Below are 17,524 nucleotides of genomic sequence, written 5' to 3'. Positions count from 1 at the left end.
TACCAGACTCGGCGCGGCCATGAGGGAGCTATCAGAATTACTGGCAGACGTCCTTGTTTTACTCGTCTGAGCACACGAGGAAGCATGGGAATCGGAGGGAACAGGTATCCAAACCTGAAGTCCCATGACATCGTCATTACGTCCACTGCCACCGCCAAGAGGCCCCTTGCCCTTGCGCGAAATGTGTGAACCTTTCTGTTGTGTCTGGAGGCCATGGGATCTATATCCGGAAGACCCCACCTCTGAGCCAGAGACTGGAACACTTCTGGATGGAGTGACCACTCTCCTGGCATCATCTGATTTCGACTTAAGTAGTCGGCCTCCCAATTTCTTATTCCTGGAATGAATACTGCCGATATTGCTGGAACATATAGTTCTGCCCAAATCAAGATTTGAGTTGCAATCTTCATTGCAGCTACACTCCTGGTTCCTCCCTGTCTGTTGACATATGCCACAGCCATGGCATTGTAGGACTGACGGGGTGGTCCTGGAGGAGGGACTGGGCCCCCGAAGGGCTAAAAGAATAGCCTTCAATTCCAGCACGTTTATTGAAGGGTCGACTCCTGAACCGACCAAAAGCCCTGGAGCCGGAGATGTAGGATCACCGCCCCCAACCTTTCAGGCTGGCGTCTGTCGTAGCTATGATCCATGACCATGGAGCGAAGGACCTGCCCACCGTCATGTGATCCCGAATCAGCCACCACTGGAGTGATTGTCTCGTCCTCGGGGATAGAGAGATCCTCTGGAGATCTAAGCGAAGGTGGGATCCTGACCATTTTATCAACAGATCCCACTGGAAACAACGAAAATGGGCTCGACCAAAGGGGATGGTCTCGAAGGAGGCCACCATCTTTCCCAGCAGCCGCATGCACAAGTGCATTGAGGGGCTGGGGGAAGACAAGACCTGAGTTGTTATGCTCTGAATTGAAGCAACCTTCTCGATAGGCAGGAAAACCTTTTGCTGGCTGGTGTCCATGATGAGGCCTAGGAAAACCATGCGTTGACACGGAACCATCTGGGATTTCTTTAAATTGATCAGCCATCCGTGGCCCTCGAGGACCACCAAGGTGAGGGACAAGTGATGACGTAAGCAATCTACTGAGGAGGATTTGATGAGCAGATCGTCCAAATAAGGCACGACCTGAACTCCCTGAAGGTGAAGACATGCTGCCATAACGGACATGACCTTCGTGAAAACCCTCAGCGCTGTTGAGAGGCCGAAGGGGAGGGCCTGAAACAGATAGTGGAAGGATCCCACCGAGAATCTTAAAAGAGACTGATGGTGAATCCATATGGGGATATGGAGGTATGCGTCCTTTATGTCTATGGACGCCATAAACTGATCCTTCTCTAAGCTGTTTATCACCGACCTCAGGGATTCCATACGAAATTTGTCCACCTTTAAGTGCACATTGAGGCCCTTTAAATTTAGGATGGGGCGAAAGGAGCCGTCCGGCTTCTTGACCAGAAACAAGTTTGAATAAAACCCCTGCCCCTTCTGGTAATCTGGAACCCTGCAGATAACTTTTTGAAAAAGAAGAGAGGTGACCCAATCCTGTATAGCCTGCCTTCTTGATGGATCTCGGGGTAGCGGAGTTTGGAAGAAACGATGTGGAGCGGGGCCCAACAGGTCTATCCTGTACCCCTCTGATATAATACCCCGAATCCAAGAATCTTGGGAGGACGCTGCCCACTGTTCGTGAAACAAAGACAGACGTCCCCCCACTGGCGCCCCCTGCAGAACAGAGTGGTCGTCATGACGCAGGCTTCTCCTGGGACATGGAGGCCTGGCGCCTAGCTGCAAACGAGGATCTCCCCCTGGCAGAGGAGCCTCGAGAATTGGGCTGTCTGCCTCTAAAGGACTGTCCTGTAGGAAAGAAGGTCCCCCGAAAAGGCTGACGAAAAAGAGCTGACCCGAGGGTTCCGGCTCCTGCTAGGGAATACTGGCAAGGAAGTGCTTTTGCCCCCGGTTGCCTGAGAGATTAGGGTATCCAATTCTGAGCCGAACAAACCTGCCGCTGAAAAAGGAATGGTTTCCAAGGACTTTTCGCATCTCCTTCCCATGATTTCAGCCATAACTTCTTGCTGAGATAGATGCAGCCTGAATAGAAGAGGATACAGCCGCTGTATACTGGACCGCCTTATACAGGTACCCCGATGCCTTCTTCAAATGCAAAGCCAGGGGAAGTAAATCAGAGTCCTGTAATGCCTCTGCCAGCTGGTCTGCCCATGCTTCCATGGCTCTAGCAACCCAAGCTGACGCAAATGTGGGCCTAGAGGAATAACCCGCAGCCGCAAATATAGATTTTAGCTGGGATTCCACTCTGCGGTGATTGATATCCTGTAGGGATGCAGAACCTGGGGCTGGGAGTAAAGCGTGCTTGGCCAATCGGGTTATTGGAATATCCACTTTTGGAATGCTCTCCCAGCGAACCACATCCTCTTCCTGCAATGGATACAGGGAAGAGAACCTTTGGGAACAGAGAACCTTTTCTCCGGCTGTTTTCAGGCTCCTTCTGAGATATCTCTAAGTTCTACAGAAGGGGGAAAACGGCTAGCCCTTCTTTTGGCTTTCTTAAAAAGATTTCTGTCTCTGGGAGTCGGATCTTCCGGTTCTGGGAGATCCAATGCTTGTCTTACTGTTAAAACCAAATCGTTAATAAATTGGCTTTTAGAGCTTTCTTCCTGTCCCAACGGTAGAACCTGGTCAGGATCAGAATTAATATCCCCCTCTTCCTCTGAAAACTCCTCAGAGTCTGAAAGGAACTTAAGGGTATTATCAGATCTAGGCCGCTTCCTTCTAGCAGGCGGAATATTTGGGGATTCGAGTAAATGGTTCAGTTTATCCAAACCCTTTATAAAAGCTGCGGACCATGGCGGCTCTGTGGGAACAGGGGCTTGGTCCGTCTGTAATGAGGAAGGTCCTGGTATAGACGTTCCACTGGAACCAGATGAAGCAGGGAGGCCCAATGGTATATTTGGATTATTAGACACTGAAGTTGCCCCACTAGACCACAATTGATTGGATTGAGAAACAATCTGTGCTAAGGAGGAAACCGACTGTGTCAGAGAGGCCACCCCGGCCGGTGGGGCTGAGACCTGTTGGGTTTGCGCAGGGGGGACCCCTGCTTCACAAACAGAGCGCCAACGGGTCCTTCTGCCCACAGGTTAATTTTACATGACATTTAGAACACGTAAAAAATATGGATTTAGGGCCCTTTCCCTTATCTGGCATTTCTGAATAAATGAAGGCACACCAAACACACAGACTTAAATTGAAAAATTTTAGCTGAGTAGAGAGAGAGAGAGAGATATAATATGTATAGAGGAAAGTGTAACTACAAGAATCAACTAATCTAGATAAAAAGTTATACTTGTAATATTTTAAACACAAAATAATATTTAAGCAGGTAGGAGAACTATAATATAACTCCTACTAGCCCTCTTGTACACAGCAATACAGCATATGTGTTTAAATAAATCAGATACTTAGCCATAGGCCAAACAGGGGAGAAGTCCAACAGCAGTATCCTGGTGCCTGCTCCCTCAGATCTGTTCTGTTCCCGGGCTTCTCCTTGGCGCCAGAAGACTGGGACAGACCATCTCTCTCTCAGGAAGGAGGGGGAGCTCTATGTGTTAACTCCCCCCCTTCAGTAGTGCTGCTTCTGCAGCGATTAAAAAATAAAAAATTATTTTCTGTAGCAGAGTAATGGAGACCTCCAGAGGAGGTCTCCGCATCGGATAATACCTGATGCCCCCTCCTATGCATGAGGGGGGGATCCAGGTATAGCCCCCTTCTTCCTAGGATCTCCTTCCCGAAATCCAAAATGGCCACCGTCAACTGACATGTCCGATAACCGGCACTCTATGCCTGCAAAGGCAGCGCTGGTTATCGGGGAGGCTCAGGAGTGACAGCGGTCCGTGAGACCGCTTGTCACTCTCAATTTTAGACACCCTTTCCTCCATCTCCTTTCTTGTCCCTGTCAGTGAGAACTGCTGGCTCTCATCTAACAGGGGAGCGTCTGCGCTGCTGTGAGTGTGTCCTCTATATTAGAACACACTCCAGCCTGCTACTGGGAAAAAATTAAGTAAAAATTAAAAGAATAAAATAAAAGTAATAAAATTACACTAAGCACTAAAAACACTGCCCAACTCCATGGGCACCTGAAAAAAACTGACCGGAAGAGGCAGGGGGATTTTAGAAGGGAGGGGTCTGTAGGCAGCACTAAAAGTTAACTAGTTAGGTGCCAACTCCCCAAGCTCCCTCCACAACCCAAGGTAAGCAGTGTCCCCCAGACTGGATGAAAGAGAAAAGTGAGTAATATAAAGAGGGAACAAATAATTTATATGAAGGGGGCAATAGTCAATATTTTATTATTGAGCCAACACTAGCGACTGCCAACAATGTACATGCAGCCATCTGAGCAGCAAAATGTCATGACCAGCAGAGCAGAATGGTGGGGGTCGTCCGTCACACTGATGCGGGAACCCTGAGATGTAACAAACCTGTTCCTTGTGGTCACCAGCGTTCCATAAATTCACCTAATTTACTTTGCATGGAAGCCGGCCACAAACATGTATTCAGAATATATTGGCTTTTTAGGTAAATATAATAAAAGCAAAACTCACCGAAAAACAGGCATTGGGGGCCGGGCGCTATCCCACATGTTTCCAGACTTTTATGAGAGATGTTTCCACAGCAAGTAGATAAATCTGCAGATTAAAGAAATAATCATTCAAAGGGTCCCCTATAATCTCCACACAGATTACATTATCACAGATATCAGTAAATCATATTAGCACGCAATGCAGGAAACACTTTAATAAGAGAGCCCTAACGTCACTCACACAATAATTCTCTCCAGGAAACCCTCACAGGCTACATTTTGGGAAAGAGAAGACACTTTAATGGTCCCCGATAAGAAGGACTCCCCCCCCCCCCCCAATGAGCCTGAGCCCCCCTCAATTACATAGGTGGATTGTGGCCAGCATGCAGTCTCGCCAGGCAGAACACTGTGATCATCAGCAAGGAATGAGCTACATGTTCATACACCCCCTGCCATATGTGGCCCTGGTTAGAGCAGGGGACACCCGCAACAGAGAGGGGGTGGGGGAAACAGGGTTAAGAACACTGCAGGGAACAGCTGTGGCTGTCCCGCTAATTGGAAAATAAAGAATAAAAAAATAAAAAGGTGACAGCCCCGCATCCACCTTTTATGCAGATCACTACAACAGAGGATGGTGCAAGGAAGTCAGTACCAGTGCCCTGCCCCCCATTCTACAGTCTGAGCCCACGTACTACTGATGGGGAATTACATTGTAAACGTTGTTAGGCATCATAGGAAAATATACGTTATTCTGCATAAGTCCGTCCTAAGTAATAAACATATCTATAGATTGTAAGCTCTTGGGGTAAGGGTCATCTTTATCTTCTGTGTTATGTCACTGTATGCAATGTGTCTATCATGAAACCCTAATGTACAGTGCTGCGTATTATGTCAGCACTTCAGAAATAAAGGATAATAACATATGTGAAGTTTTGTTTTGTTACAAAGTTGCCGTAAACTTTTACTCCTGGCTACAACATTCTTGGCCTACTAAATAAAATATAGCTTTGTACGGAAACTTTTATAAACAGGGAACAGTTAAAAATGTTTTTTTTTTCTAGTGTATGAAGTATTATCATTTATCTTCCAACTTAATATTATTACTATAATTCACAAACTATTTTTAAAATTTATAATAGAAATAAACACTACAATTATGTATCCACTATTGGGAGCAGCAGACGCTGGTGTAACCCTGCAAAAATTAATTACTTAACATCTGCAGCTGGCAAAATAAATACAAACATTCATCTAACACAGTGGTTCCCAACCAGTGGTACCCACACCCCAGGGTGGTGCAGGGGTACTCCAAAAATAATAAGTAATGGCAGATTGGAGAGAGGACACGTCTCTTTAGCTCGTGAGATTTGGAGAGGTCCCGCCCTCCGCTATTCTGTCTCTGATTGGGTGAAACAATGAACGTGACTAAAGTTGCTAAAAGAATGAGAAACTGCAAAAAGCGGAGGTGACGGCTGAGATGTGAGTAGTGCTGTTCTATATCACCAGCCAATTACAGAGATTATTTTAACAGCCAATAAAGACGTCAGACTGTTCAGTGTGCTGCTAGATAAAAGGTGCTTATTCAAATTGCTGTATATCTTGATAGGAATCTCACCCCAAAATGGTGCTTTTTTTACATTCTCCCTTTTTAACACATTTGGACCAGCTTTAGCAGAGCTTTCCCTCAGCTGCTCCTTACAGATCTATAACTCATGTGTACGCAGTGAACCGCACGTGGGGGGGGGGGTTAGATTGCTACAGGTGTGAGAGAGACAGGGGACAAGATGGCGCAGGGGACAAGATGGCGCAGGGGGACGTGCGAAAGAGACAGGGAGAAGATGGTGCAGGGGGACGTGTGAAAGAGAGAAGAAGGCGCAGGGGAGAAGATAGTGCAGGGGGACGTGCGAGAGAGACAGGGGAGAAGATGGTGCAGGGGGACCTGCGAGAGAGAAGGGAGAAGATGGTGCAGGGGGACGTGCGAGAGAGACGGGAGAAGATGGTGCAGGGGGACGTGCGAGAGAGACAGGGGAAAAGATGGTGCAGGGGGACCTGCGAGAGAGAAGGGAGAAGATGGCGCAGGGGGACGTGCGAGAGAGACGGGAGAAGATGGCGCAGGGGGACGTGCGAGAGAGACAGGGGAGAAGATGGTGCAGGGGGACCTGCGAGAGAGAAGGGAGAAGATGGCGCAGGGGGACGTGCGAGAGAGACGGGAGAAGATGGTGCAGGGGGACGTGCGAGAGAGACAGGGGAGAAGATGGCGCAGGGGAGAAGATGGCGCAGGGGGACGTGCGAGAGAGACAGGGGAGAAGATGGCGCAGGGGAGAAGATGGCGCAGGGGGACGTGCGAGAGAGACAGGGGAGAAGATGGCGCAGGGGAGAAGATGGCGCAGGGGAGAAGATGGCGCAGGGGAACGTGCGAGAGAGACAGGGGAGAAGATGGCGCAGGGAAGAAGATGGCGCAGGGGAACGTGCGAGAGAGACAGGGGAGAAGATGGCGCAAGGGAGAAGATGGCGCAGGGGAGAAGATGGCGCAGGGGAGAAGATGGCGCAGGGGGACGTGCGAGAGAGACAGGGGAGAAGATGGCGCAGGGAGATGTGCGAGAGAGACAAGGGAGAAGATGGCGCAGGGGGACGTGCGAGAGAGACAGGGGAGATGGCGAAAGGGAGAAGATGGCGCAGGGGGACGTGCGAGAGAGACAGGGGAGAAGATGGCGCAGGGGGACGTGCGAGAGAGACAGGGGAGAAGATGGCGCAGGGGAACGTGCGAGAGAGACAGGGGAGAAGATGGCGCAGGGGAGAAGATGGCGCAGGGGGACGTGCGAGAGAGACAGGGGAGAAGATGGCGCAGGGGAGAAGATGGCGCAGGGGAACGTGTGAGAGAGACGGGAGAAGATGGCGCAGGGGGACGTGCGAGAGAGACAGGGGAGAAGATGGCGCAAGGGAGAAGATGGCGCAGGGGAGAAGATGGCGCAGGGGGACGTGCGAGAGAGACGGGAGAAGATGGCGCAGGGGGACGTGCGAGAGAGACAGGGGAGAAGATGGCGCAGGGGGACGTGCGAGAGAGACAGGGGAGAAGATGGCGCAGGGGAGAAGATGGCGCAGGGGAACGTGCGAGAGAGACAGGGGAGAAGATGGCGCAAGGGAGAAGATGGCGCAGGGGAGAAGATGGCGCAGGGGGACGTGCGAGAGAGACAGGGGAGAAGATGGCGCAGGGGAGAAGATGGCGCAGGGGGACGTGCGAGAGAGACAGGGGAGAAGATGGCGCAGGGGGACGTGCGAGAGAGACAGGGGAGAAGATGGCGCAGGGGGACGTGCGAGAGAGACAGGGGAGAAGATGGCGCAGGGGGACGTGCGAGAGAGACAGGGGAGAAGATGGCGCAGGGGAACGTGCGAGAGAGACAGGGGAGAAGATGGCGCAGGGGAACGTGCGAGAGAGACAGGGGAGAAGATGGCGCAGGGGAACGTGCGAGAGAGACAGGGGAGAAGATGGCGCAGGGGGACGTGCGAGAGAGACAGGGGAGAAGATGGCGCAGGGGGACGTGCGAGAGAGACAGGGGAGAAGATGGCGCAGGGGGACGTGCGAGAGAGACAGGGGAGAAGATGGCGCAGGGGGACGTGCGAGAGAGACAGGGGAGAAGATGGCGCAGGGGGACGTGCGAGAGAGACAGGGGAGAAGATGGCGCAGGGGGACGTGCGAGAGAGACAGGGGAGAAGATGGCGCAGGGGGACGTGCGAGAGAGACAGGGGAGAAGATGGCGCAGGGGGACGTGCGAGAGAGACAGGGGAGAAGATGGCGCAGGGGGACGTGCGAGAGAGACAGGGGAGAAGATGGCGCAGGGGGACGTGCGAGAGAGACAGGGGAGAAGATGGCGCAGGGGGACGTGCGAGAGAGACAGGGGAGAAGATGGCGCAGGGGGACGTGCGAGAGAGACAGGGGAGAAGATGGCGCAGGGGGACGTGCGAGAGAGACAGGGGAGAAGATGGCGCAGGGGGACGTGCGAGAGAGACAGGGGAGAAGATGGCGCAGGGGGACGTGCGAGAGAGACAGGGGAGAAGATGGCGCAGGGGGACGTGCGAGAGAGACAGGGGAGAAGATGGCGAAGGGGGACGTGCGAGAGAGACAGGGGAGAAGATGGCGCAGGGGGACGTGCGAGAGAGACAGGGGAGAAGATGGCGCAGGGGGACGTGCGAGAGAGACAGGGGACAAGATGGCGCAGGGGGACGTGCGAGAGAGACAGGGGACAAGATGGTGCAGGGGGACGTGCGAGAGAGACAGGGGAGAAGATGGCGCAGGGGAACGTGCGAGAGAGACAGGGGAGAAGATGGCGCAGGGGAGAAGATGGCGCAGGGGAACGTGCGAGAGAGACAGGGGAGAAGATGGCGCAAGGGAGAAGATGGCGCAGGGGAGAAGATGGCGCAGGGGAGAAGATGGCGCAGGGGAGAAGATGGCGCAGGGGGACGTGCGAGAGAGACAGGGGAGAAGATGGCGCAGGGAGACGTGCGAGAGAGACAAGGGAGAAGATGGCGCAGGGGGACGTGCGAGAGAGACAGGGGAGATGGCGAAAGGGAGAAGATGGCGCAGGGGGACGTGCGAGAGAGACAGGGGAGAAGATGGCGCAGGGGGACGTGCGAGAGAGACAGGGGAGAAGATGGCGCAGGGGAACGTGCGAGAGAGACAGGGGAGAAGATGGCGCAGGGGAGAAGATGGCGCAGGGGGACGTGCGAGAGAGACAGGGGAGAAGATGGCCCAGGGGAGAAGATGGCGCAGGGGAACGTGTGAGAGAGACAGGGGAGAAGATGGCGCAAGGGAGAAGATGGCGCAGGGGAGAAGATGGCGCAGGGGGACGTGCGAGAGAGACGGGAGAAGATAGCGCAGGGGGACGTGCGAGAGAGACAGGGGAGAAGATGGCGCAGGGGGACGTGCGAGAGAGACAGAGGAGAAGATGGCGCAGGGGGACGTGCGAGAGAGACAGGGGAGAAGATGGCGCAGGGGAGAAGATGGCGCAGGGGGACGTGCGAGAGAGACAGGGGAGAAGATGGCGCAGGGGAGAAGATGGCGCAGGGGAACGTGTGAGAGAGACAGGGGAGAATATGGCGCAAGGGAGAAGATGGCGCAGGGGAGAAGATGGCGCAGGGGGACGTGCGAGAGAGACAGGGGAGAAGATGGCGCAGGGGAGAAGATGGCGCAGGGGGACGTGCGAGAGAGACAGGGGAGAAGATGACGCAGGGGGACGTGCGAGAGAGACAGGGGAGAAGATGGCGCAGGGGGACGTGCGAGAGAGACAGGGGAGAAGATGGCGCAGGGGAGAAGATGGCGCAGGGGGACGTGCGAGAGAGACAGGGGAGAAGATGGCGCAGGGGAGAAGATGGCGCAGGGGAACGTGTGAGAGAGACAGGGGAGAATATGGCGCAAGGGAGAAGATGGCGCAGGGGAGAAGATGGCGCAGGGGGACGTGCGAGAGAGACAGGGGAGAAGATGGCGCAGGGGAGAAGATGGCGCAGGGGGACGTGCGAGAGAGACAGGGGAGAAGATGACGCAGGGGGACGTGCGAGAGAGACAGGGGAGAAGATGGCGCAGGGGGACGTGCGAGAGAGACAGGGGAGAAGATGGCGCAGGGGGACGTGCGAGAGAGACAGGGGAGAAGATGGCGCAGGGGAACGTGCGAGAGAGACAGGGGAGAAGATGGCGCAGGGGAACGTGCGAGAGAGACAGGGGAGAAGATGGCGCAGGGGAACGTGCGAGAGAGACAGGGGAGAAGATGGCGCAGGGGAACGTGCGAGAGAGACAGGGGAGAAGATGGCGCAGGGGAACGTGCGAGAGAGACAGGGGAGAAGATGGCGCAGGGGAACGTGCGAGAGAGACAGGGGAGAAGATGGCGCAGGGGGACGTGCGAGAGAGACAGGGGAGAAGATGGCGCAGGGGGACGTGCGAGAGAGACAGGGGAGAAGATGGCGCAGGGGGACGTGCGAGAGAGACAGGGGAGAAGATGGCGCAGGGGGACGTGCAAGAGACAGGGGAGAAGATGGCGCAGGGGGACGTGCGAGAGAGACAGGGGAGAAGATGGCGCAGGGGGACGTGCGAGAGAGACAGGGGAGAAGATGGCGCAGGGGGACGTGCGAGAGAGACAGGGGAGAAGATGGCGCAGGGGGACGTGCGAGAGAGACAGGGGAGAAGATGGCGCAGGGGGACGTGCGAGAGAGACAGGGGAGAAGATGGCGCAGGGGGACGTGCGAGAGAGACAGGGGAGAAGATGGCGCAGGGGGACGTGCGAGAGAGACAGGGGAGAAGATGGCGCAGGGGGACGTGCGAGAGAGACAGGGGAGAAGATGGCGAAGGGGGACGTGCGAGAGAGACAGGGGAGAAGATGGCGCAGGGGGACGTGCGAGAGAGACAGGGGAGAAGATGGCGCAGGGGGACGTGCGAGAGAGACAGGGGACAAGATGGCGCAGGGGGACGTGCGAGAGAGACAGGGGAGAAGATGGCGCAGGGGGACGTGCGAGAGAGACAGGGGACAAGATGGCGCAGGGGGACGTGCGAGAGAGACAGGGGACAAGATGGCGCAGGGGGACGTGCGAGAGAGACAGGGGACAAGATGGCGCAGGGGGACGTGCGAGAGAGACAGGGGACAAGATGGGGCAGGGGGACGTGCGAGAGAGACAGGGGACAAGATGGCGCAGGGGGACGTGCGAGAGAGACAGGGGACAAGATGGCACAGGGGGACCTGCGAGAGAGAAGGGAGAAGATGGTGCAGGGGGACGTGTGAAAGAGAGAAGAAGGCGCAGGGGAGAAGATAGTGCAGGGGGACGTGCGAGAGAGACAGGGGAGAAGATGGTGCAGGGGGACCTGCGAGAGAGAAGGGAGAAGATGGTGCAGGGGAACGTGCGAGAGAGACAGGGGAGAAGATGGCGCAGGGGAGAAGATGGCGCAGGGGGACGTGCGAGAGAGACAGGGGAGAAGATGGCGCAGGGGAGAAGATGGCGCAGGGGAGAAGATGGCGCAGGGGAACGTGCGAGAGACAGGGGAGAAGATGGCGCAAGGGAGAAGATGGCGCAGGGGAGAAGATGGCGCAGGGGAGAAGATGGCGCAGGGGGACGTGCGAGAGAGACAGGGGAGAAGATGGCGCAGGGGGACGTGCGAGAGAGACAAGGGAGAAGATGGCGCAGGGGGACGTGCGAGAGAGACAGGGGAGATGGCGCAAGGGAGAAGATGGCGCAGGGGAGAAGATGGCGCAGGGGGACATGCGAGAGAGACAGGGGAGAAGATGGCGCAGGGGGACGTGCGAGAGAGACGGGAGAAGATGGTGCAGGGGGACGTGCGAGAGAGACAGGGGAGAAGATGGTGCAGGGGGACCTGCGAGAGAGAAGGGAGAAGATGGCGCAGGGGAACGTGCGAGAGAGACAGGGGAGAAGATGGCGCAGGGGAGAAGATGGCGCAGGGGGACGTGCGAGAGAGACAGGGGAGAAGATGGCGCAGGGGAGAAGATGGCGCAGGGGAACGTGTGAGAGAGACAGGGGAGAAGATGGCGCAAGGGAGAAGATAGCGCAGGGGAGAAGATGGCGCAGGGGGACGTGCGAGAGAGACAGGGGAGAAGATGGCGCAGGGGAGAAGATGGCGCAGGGGGACGTGCGAGAGAGACAGGGGAGAAGATGGTGCAGGGGGACGTGCGAGAGAGACAGGGGAGAAGATGGCGCAGAGGGACGTGCGAGAGAGACAGGGGAGAAGATGGCGCAGAGGGACGTGCGAGAGAGACAGGGGAGAAGATGGCGCAGGGGGACCTGCGAGAGAGAAGGGAGAAGATGGCGCAGGGGAACGTGCGAGAGAGACAGGGGAGAAGATGGCGCAGGGGAACGTGCGAGAGAGACAGGGGAGAAGATGGCGCAGGGGGACGTGCGAGAGAGACAGGGGAGAAGATGGCGCAGGGGGACGTGCGAGAGAGACAGGGGAGAAGATGGCGCAGGGGGACGTGCGAGAGAGACAGGGGAGAAGATGGTGCAGGGGGACCTGCGAGAGAGACAGGGGAAAAGATGGCGCAGGGGGACCTGCGAGAGAGAAGGGAGAAGATGGCGCAGGGGAACGTGCGAGAGAGACAGGGGAGAAGATGGCGCAGGGGAACGTGCGAGAGAGACAGGGGAGAAGATGGCGCAGGGGGACGTGCGAGAGAGACAGGGGAGAAGATGGCGCAGGGGGACGTGCGAGAGAGACAGGGGGGAAGATGGCGCAGGGGGACGTGCGAGAGAGACAGGGGAGAAGATGGCGCAGGGGGACGTGCGAGAGAGACAGGGGAGAAGATGGCGCAGGGGGACGTGCGAGAGAGACAGGGGAGAAGATGGCGCAGGGGGACGTGCGAGAGAGACAGGGGAGAAGATGGCGCAGGGGGACGTGCGAGAGAGACAGGGGAGAAGATGGCGCAGGGGGACGTGCGAGAGAGACAGGGGACAAGATGGCGCAGGGGGACGTGCGAGAGATACAGGGGACAAGATGGCGCAGGGGGACGTGCGAGAGAGACAGGGGACAAGATGGCGCAGGGGGACGTGCGAGAGAGACAGGGGAGAAGATGGCGCAGGGGGACGTGCGAGAGAGACAGGGGACAAGATGGCGCAGGGGGACGTGCGAGAGAGACAGGGGACAAGATGGCGCAGGGGGACGTGCGAGAGAGACAGGGGACAAGATGGCGCAGGGGGACGTGCGAGAGAGACAGGGGACAAGATGGCGCAGGGGGACGTGCGAGAGAGACAGGGGACAAGATGGCGCAGGGGGACGTGCGAGAGAGACAGGGGACAAGATGGCACAGGGGGACCTGCGAGAGAGAAGGGAGAAGATGGTGCAGGGGAACGTGCGAGAGAGACAGGGGAGAAGATGGTGCAGGGGAACGTGCGAGAGAGACAGGGGAGAAGATGGTGCAGGGGGACGTGCGAGAGAGACAGGGGAGAAGATGGTGCAGCGGGACGTGCGAGAGAGACAGGGGAGAAGATGGTGCAGCGGGACGTGCGAGAGAGACAGGGGAGAAGATGGTGCTAGGAGACGTGCGAGAGGGTCAGGGGAGATGACGTTGCAGGGGGTGGGTGAGAGAGACAGGGAGAAGATGGTGCAGGGGGACGTGCGAGAGAGACAGGGGAGAAGATGGTTCAGGGGGACGTGCGAGAGAGACGGGGGAGAAGATGGTTCAGGGGGACGTGCGAGAGAGACAGGGGAGAAGATGGTTCAGAGGGACGTGCGAGAGAGACGGGAGAAGATGGTGCAAGGGGACGTGCGAGAGAGACGGGAGAAGATGGTGCAGGGGGACGTGCGAGAGAGACGGGAGAAGATGGTGCAGGGGGACGTGTGAGAGAGACGGGAGAAGATGGTTCAGGGGGACGTGCGAGAGAGACAGGGGAGAAGATGGTTCAGAGGGACGTGCGAGAGAGACGGGAGAAGATGGTGCAAGGGGACGTGCGAGAGAGACGGGAGAAGATGGTGCAGGGGGACGTGCGAGAGAGACGGGAGAAGATGGTGCAGGGGGACGTGTGAGAGAGACGGGAGAAGATGGTGCAGGGGGACGTGCGAGAGAGACGGGAGAAGATGGTGCAGGGGGACGTGCGAGAGAGACGGGAGAAGATGGTGCAGGGGGGACGTGCGAGAGAGACGGGAGAAGATGGTGCAGGGGGACGTGCGAGAGAGACGGGAGAAGATGGTGCAGGGGGACGTGCGAGAGAGACGGGAGAAGATGATGCAGGGGGACGTGCGAGAGAGACGGGAAAAGATGGTGCAGGGGGACGTGCGAGAGAGACGGGAGAAGATGGTGCAGGGGGACGTGCGAGAGAGACGGGAGAAGATGGTGCAGGGGGACGTGCGAGAGAGACGGGAGAAGATGGTGCAGGGGGACGTGCGAGAGAGACGGGAGAAGATGGTGCAGGGGGATGTGTGAGAGAGACAGAGATGATGGTGCAGGGGCATAGGTAAAAGAAAGTGTAAAGGGAGAGACAGCTTTAGAATGGGAATGTCAGGGATGCAGACACCATAAAACACAAGTATTTAGACAGTAAACAAAAGTGTCAGTATGTAAAAACAGCTATTTTAAATACAAGGGGTACAATTTATAGAAATGGGTTCAAACGGGGTACACAAGTCGAAAAAGGTTGGGAACCACTGCTCTAACACAAGACAGAACCCACGTCTGAACCAGGATGTTGTACAGGATTCATAATGCCTTCTAATAATATATGTGTTCAGAGAATTGTAAGACTTAGTGACCCTTGATCTTAACAGATGTTCCTGTATTACTAACAATGTATGGTTAATTCTCCCAGAATGTTATTGTTAATGCCCTGACCAAGGTCCTTTAGCCCAAGCACCAGCAATGCCAAACCAGCCTCATCGCACCTTGCCTCCTTGTGCTACCAATTACACACAAAGTGGACAATAAGTCCAACTGACAGCCCCAAGCGATCACTCACACTTGGTTTACTGTTACCACTCGAATGCCTGTCAAATATTTACCAGTGTTTTTGATCTAAAGTGCCCCCATCCCAATTCATACCTCTCGCAGTATCACGGATCCACTTGACTGTTTTAGCTGACAGACAGGGGTGCCTGCATAACAAGATTAATCCAGCTCACCTGCAGCAAGTGCCACCATTTATATCAGCGTCAGGCTGATGGAGCCACTGCAAATAGACTGCTGGGACAAGCTGCAAGCGAGTTAGCACGGTGGCTTAGTGGTTAGCACTTCTGCCTCACAGCACTAGGGTAGAGATCAATTCCCAAACATGGCCTTATCTGTGTGTATGTTCTCTCCATGTTTGCGTGGGTTTCCTTTGAGTGCTCCGGATTTCTTCCACACTCCAAATACATACTAATAGGTTAATTGGCTGCTATCAAAAGTGACGAGTGTGTATATTAGGGAATTTAGACTGTAAGCTCCTATGGGGCAGGGACTGATGTGAGTGAGTTCTCTACAGCGCTGATGAATTAGTGGCGCTATATAATAAATGATGATGATCTATGTCGGGATACAATGTGCCCCCAAGTAGTAACGACAACATCTGTCAGCCATGATGGGGAGGAGGAACCACAACATGAGGTGAAGGTAAGTACATACTCATTCTTTACATAGTAGTATCACCAATTAGTCAAACTAAATAAATCATGGTTGGAGAAGTCCTTTAATCAGGCGTGGCTCTGGTCAGCTCATACTATAGAAAAATAAAAGGATACATAGCACACCCTGCTTATCTCTAACACAGGAAGAGGGTACAAGATGACTGAGTGATATATCCCTCGAATAAAAGTACTATTACATCATCAGCTTGTTGTGCTCTCCCCATGTTGTACAAAAACAATGATAGTCATAAGATATATGGGTCTATTTACCATTACTCGCAATTTAGCCTCGTTAAGTCGATGAATTAACTGCTTTACATGTCAGGACAGCACATTCTATATGAAGCTGTCCCGGCCATGACCGTATAATAGAAAACGCCGGATTCTGACCCAGAATGTTTACTGCGCCTACGCGACCTAGAGTCGTACATATGCAAACTTAGTGCCCATTAATTAAAGCAGGAGAGAGCGGGAAGGGATCCGGAGACCCCTCTCCTGTGATGCTCTATCCACAGGATTGAACAACTAACGTCTTCGGATGGTGTCAACCATCAGGGTCAAGCACCAAAGACTAAGATTTTCGGAGACTGATACATTTGCTCACACACCACAGTCCCCACTGAGTATTATGGGGACAGCAGTACTTTGCATAATGCAGGCGATATCTCAGATATATCCTGAATTACGCTACTGTTAAACTGTTAATATAATTAAAAGTGCCTAAATCATGCAGAATAAGCTGTTTCTGACTGGTTTACAGCTTGAAAAATAGATTACAGTAATAAACATCACAAGAGATGACACTATCCATGTAGATGGGGTCTGTTATGACTCCACACTTCATGTTTATAGAAACAATACACTGGCAATAGTCAGTAGAAGATATGAGAGCACTATCATCTATTCTATACACTATAAATATTATTGTTCATACTGTAAAGCAGTCTTAGGAGACTTGTAGCCTCAAATTGCACTGGAACCATAAGTACCAATACGCTGCACCAGCCCTATAGCAGAAATGGCGTCCCTTGGTTTCTGGCTGAGGAGGAACCACAAGTCCCAGCATGCTCCTTCAGCATTTTCAGTAGTTATACAAGAGCCACTTGAAACATAGACTGTGCCCACCTGTCATTCCAGGAATCCTGAAATCGTGAGCTAGCTCAAAACGACAAACATACCACCCCCAGGAGCAGCACTGTTGCCCATTAGCTTTACATTGGCAGATATGTTCTCAAAAGGATTAGCCCAAATGTCCTCTCAGACCCTCAGGCAGGTACATCCTAATGGAAGCAGCAGGGCTGCGGAGGCCGAGTCCACATTATATGTGACTGTATAAATAACTTGCTTTTTTTTTTATAGCAGATATAGACATCCTATGGCCTTCTGGCCAAGGGGGAACCAGAAGTCCCAGCATGCCCAGACAGTCTTACAGCAGACATGGAGTTTTATGGCCCTCTGTCTGAGGTGGAACCATAAGTCCCAGCATGCCCAGACAGTCTTACAGCAGACATGGAGTTTTATGGCCCTCTGTCTGAGGTGGAACCACAAGTCCCAGCATGCCCTGACGGCCAATCAGTTACAACGTTCCCCCTCCCGCCACTCACTGTGCGCCCGGTACAATCAGGCTCCGTCACAGCTCCGGTACCCGCCACCGCCGTCTCCCCCTTTTCTTCTCACAGGCAGCTTCAGCGACTTCCGCTCCAGGCCGGAAGTACGCCACTGAAAATCACGCACGGCATCTCGGGAGTTGTAGTCCTTTCTCCTCACAACCAACAGGAATGAATAGACCGTAAGTTACATCTCCCGGCAAGCAACGCGCAGAAGAGTCGCGGAGGAT

General features: G+C 54.4%; 1 protein-coding gene across 7 annotated transcripts in view; it reads right to left on the bottom strand.

Moving 5' to 3' along the window:
* LOC142099920 (uncharacterized) overlaps window positions 1–17,524 on the bottom strand; it is a 263,337-nt gene that overhangs the window by 31,538 nt on the left and 214,275 nt on the right. For 4 of the 7 annotated variants that reach the window (XM_075183881.1, XM_075183886.1, XM_075183887.1 and 1 more), the window contains exons 1-2: window positions 17,292–17,396; window positions 4,630–4,713 (exon numbers count right to left, since the gene is read on the bottom strand). In XM_075183881.1, the coding sequence (XP_075039982.1) occupies window positions 4,630–4,667 (38 nt within the window). In that variant the 5' untranslated portion in view covers window positions 4,668–4,713; window positions 17,292–17,396. Of the gene's footprint in view, window positions 1–4,629; window positions 4,714–17,291; window positions 17,397–17,524 lie in introns of those variants that run through there. The other 3 variants (XM_075183882.1, XM_075183884.1, XM_075183883.1) reach the window with 1 other exon arrangement.

Source organism: Mixophyes fleayi, chromosome 8 (genome assembly GCF_038048845.1).
Source record: "Mixophyes fleayi isolate aMixFle1 chromosome 8, aMixFle1.hap1, whole genome shotgun sequence".
NCBI lineage: Eukaryota > Metazoa > Chordata > Amphibia > Anura > Limnodynastidae > Mixophyes > Mixophyes fleayi.
The sequence above is the reverse complement of the archived record's forward strand: the minus strand, read 5'-3'. Positions and strand labels throughout refer to the sequence as shown.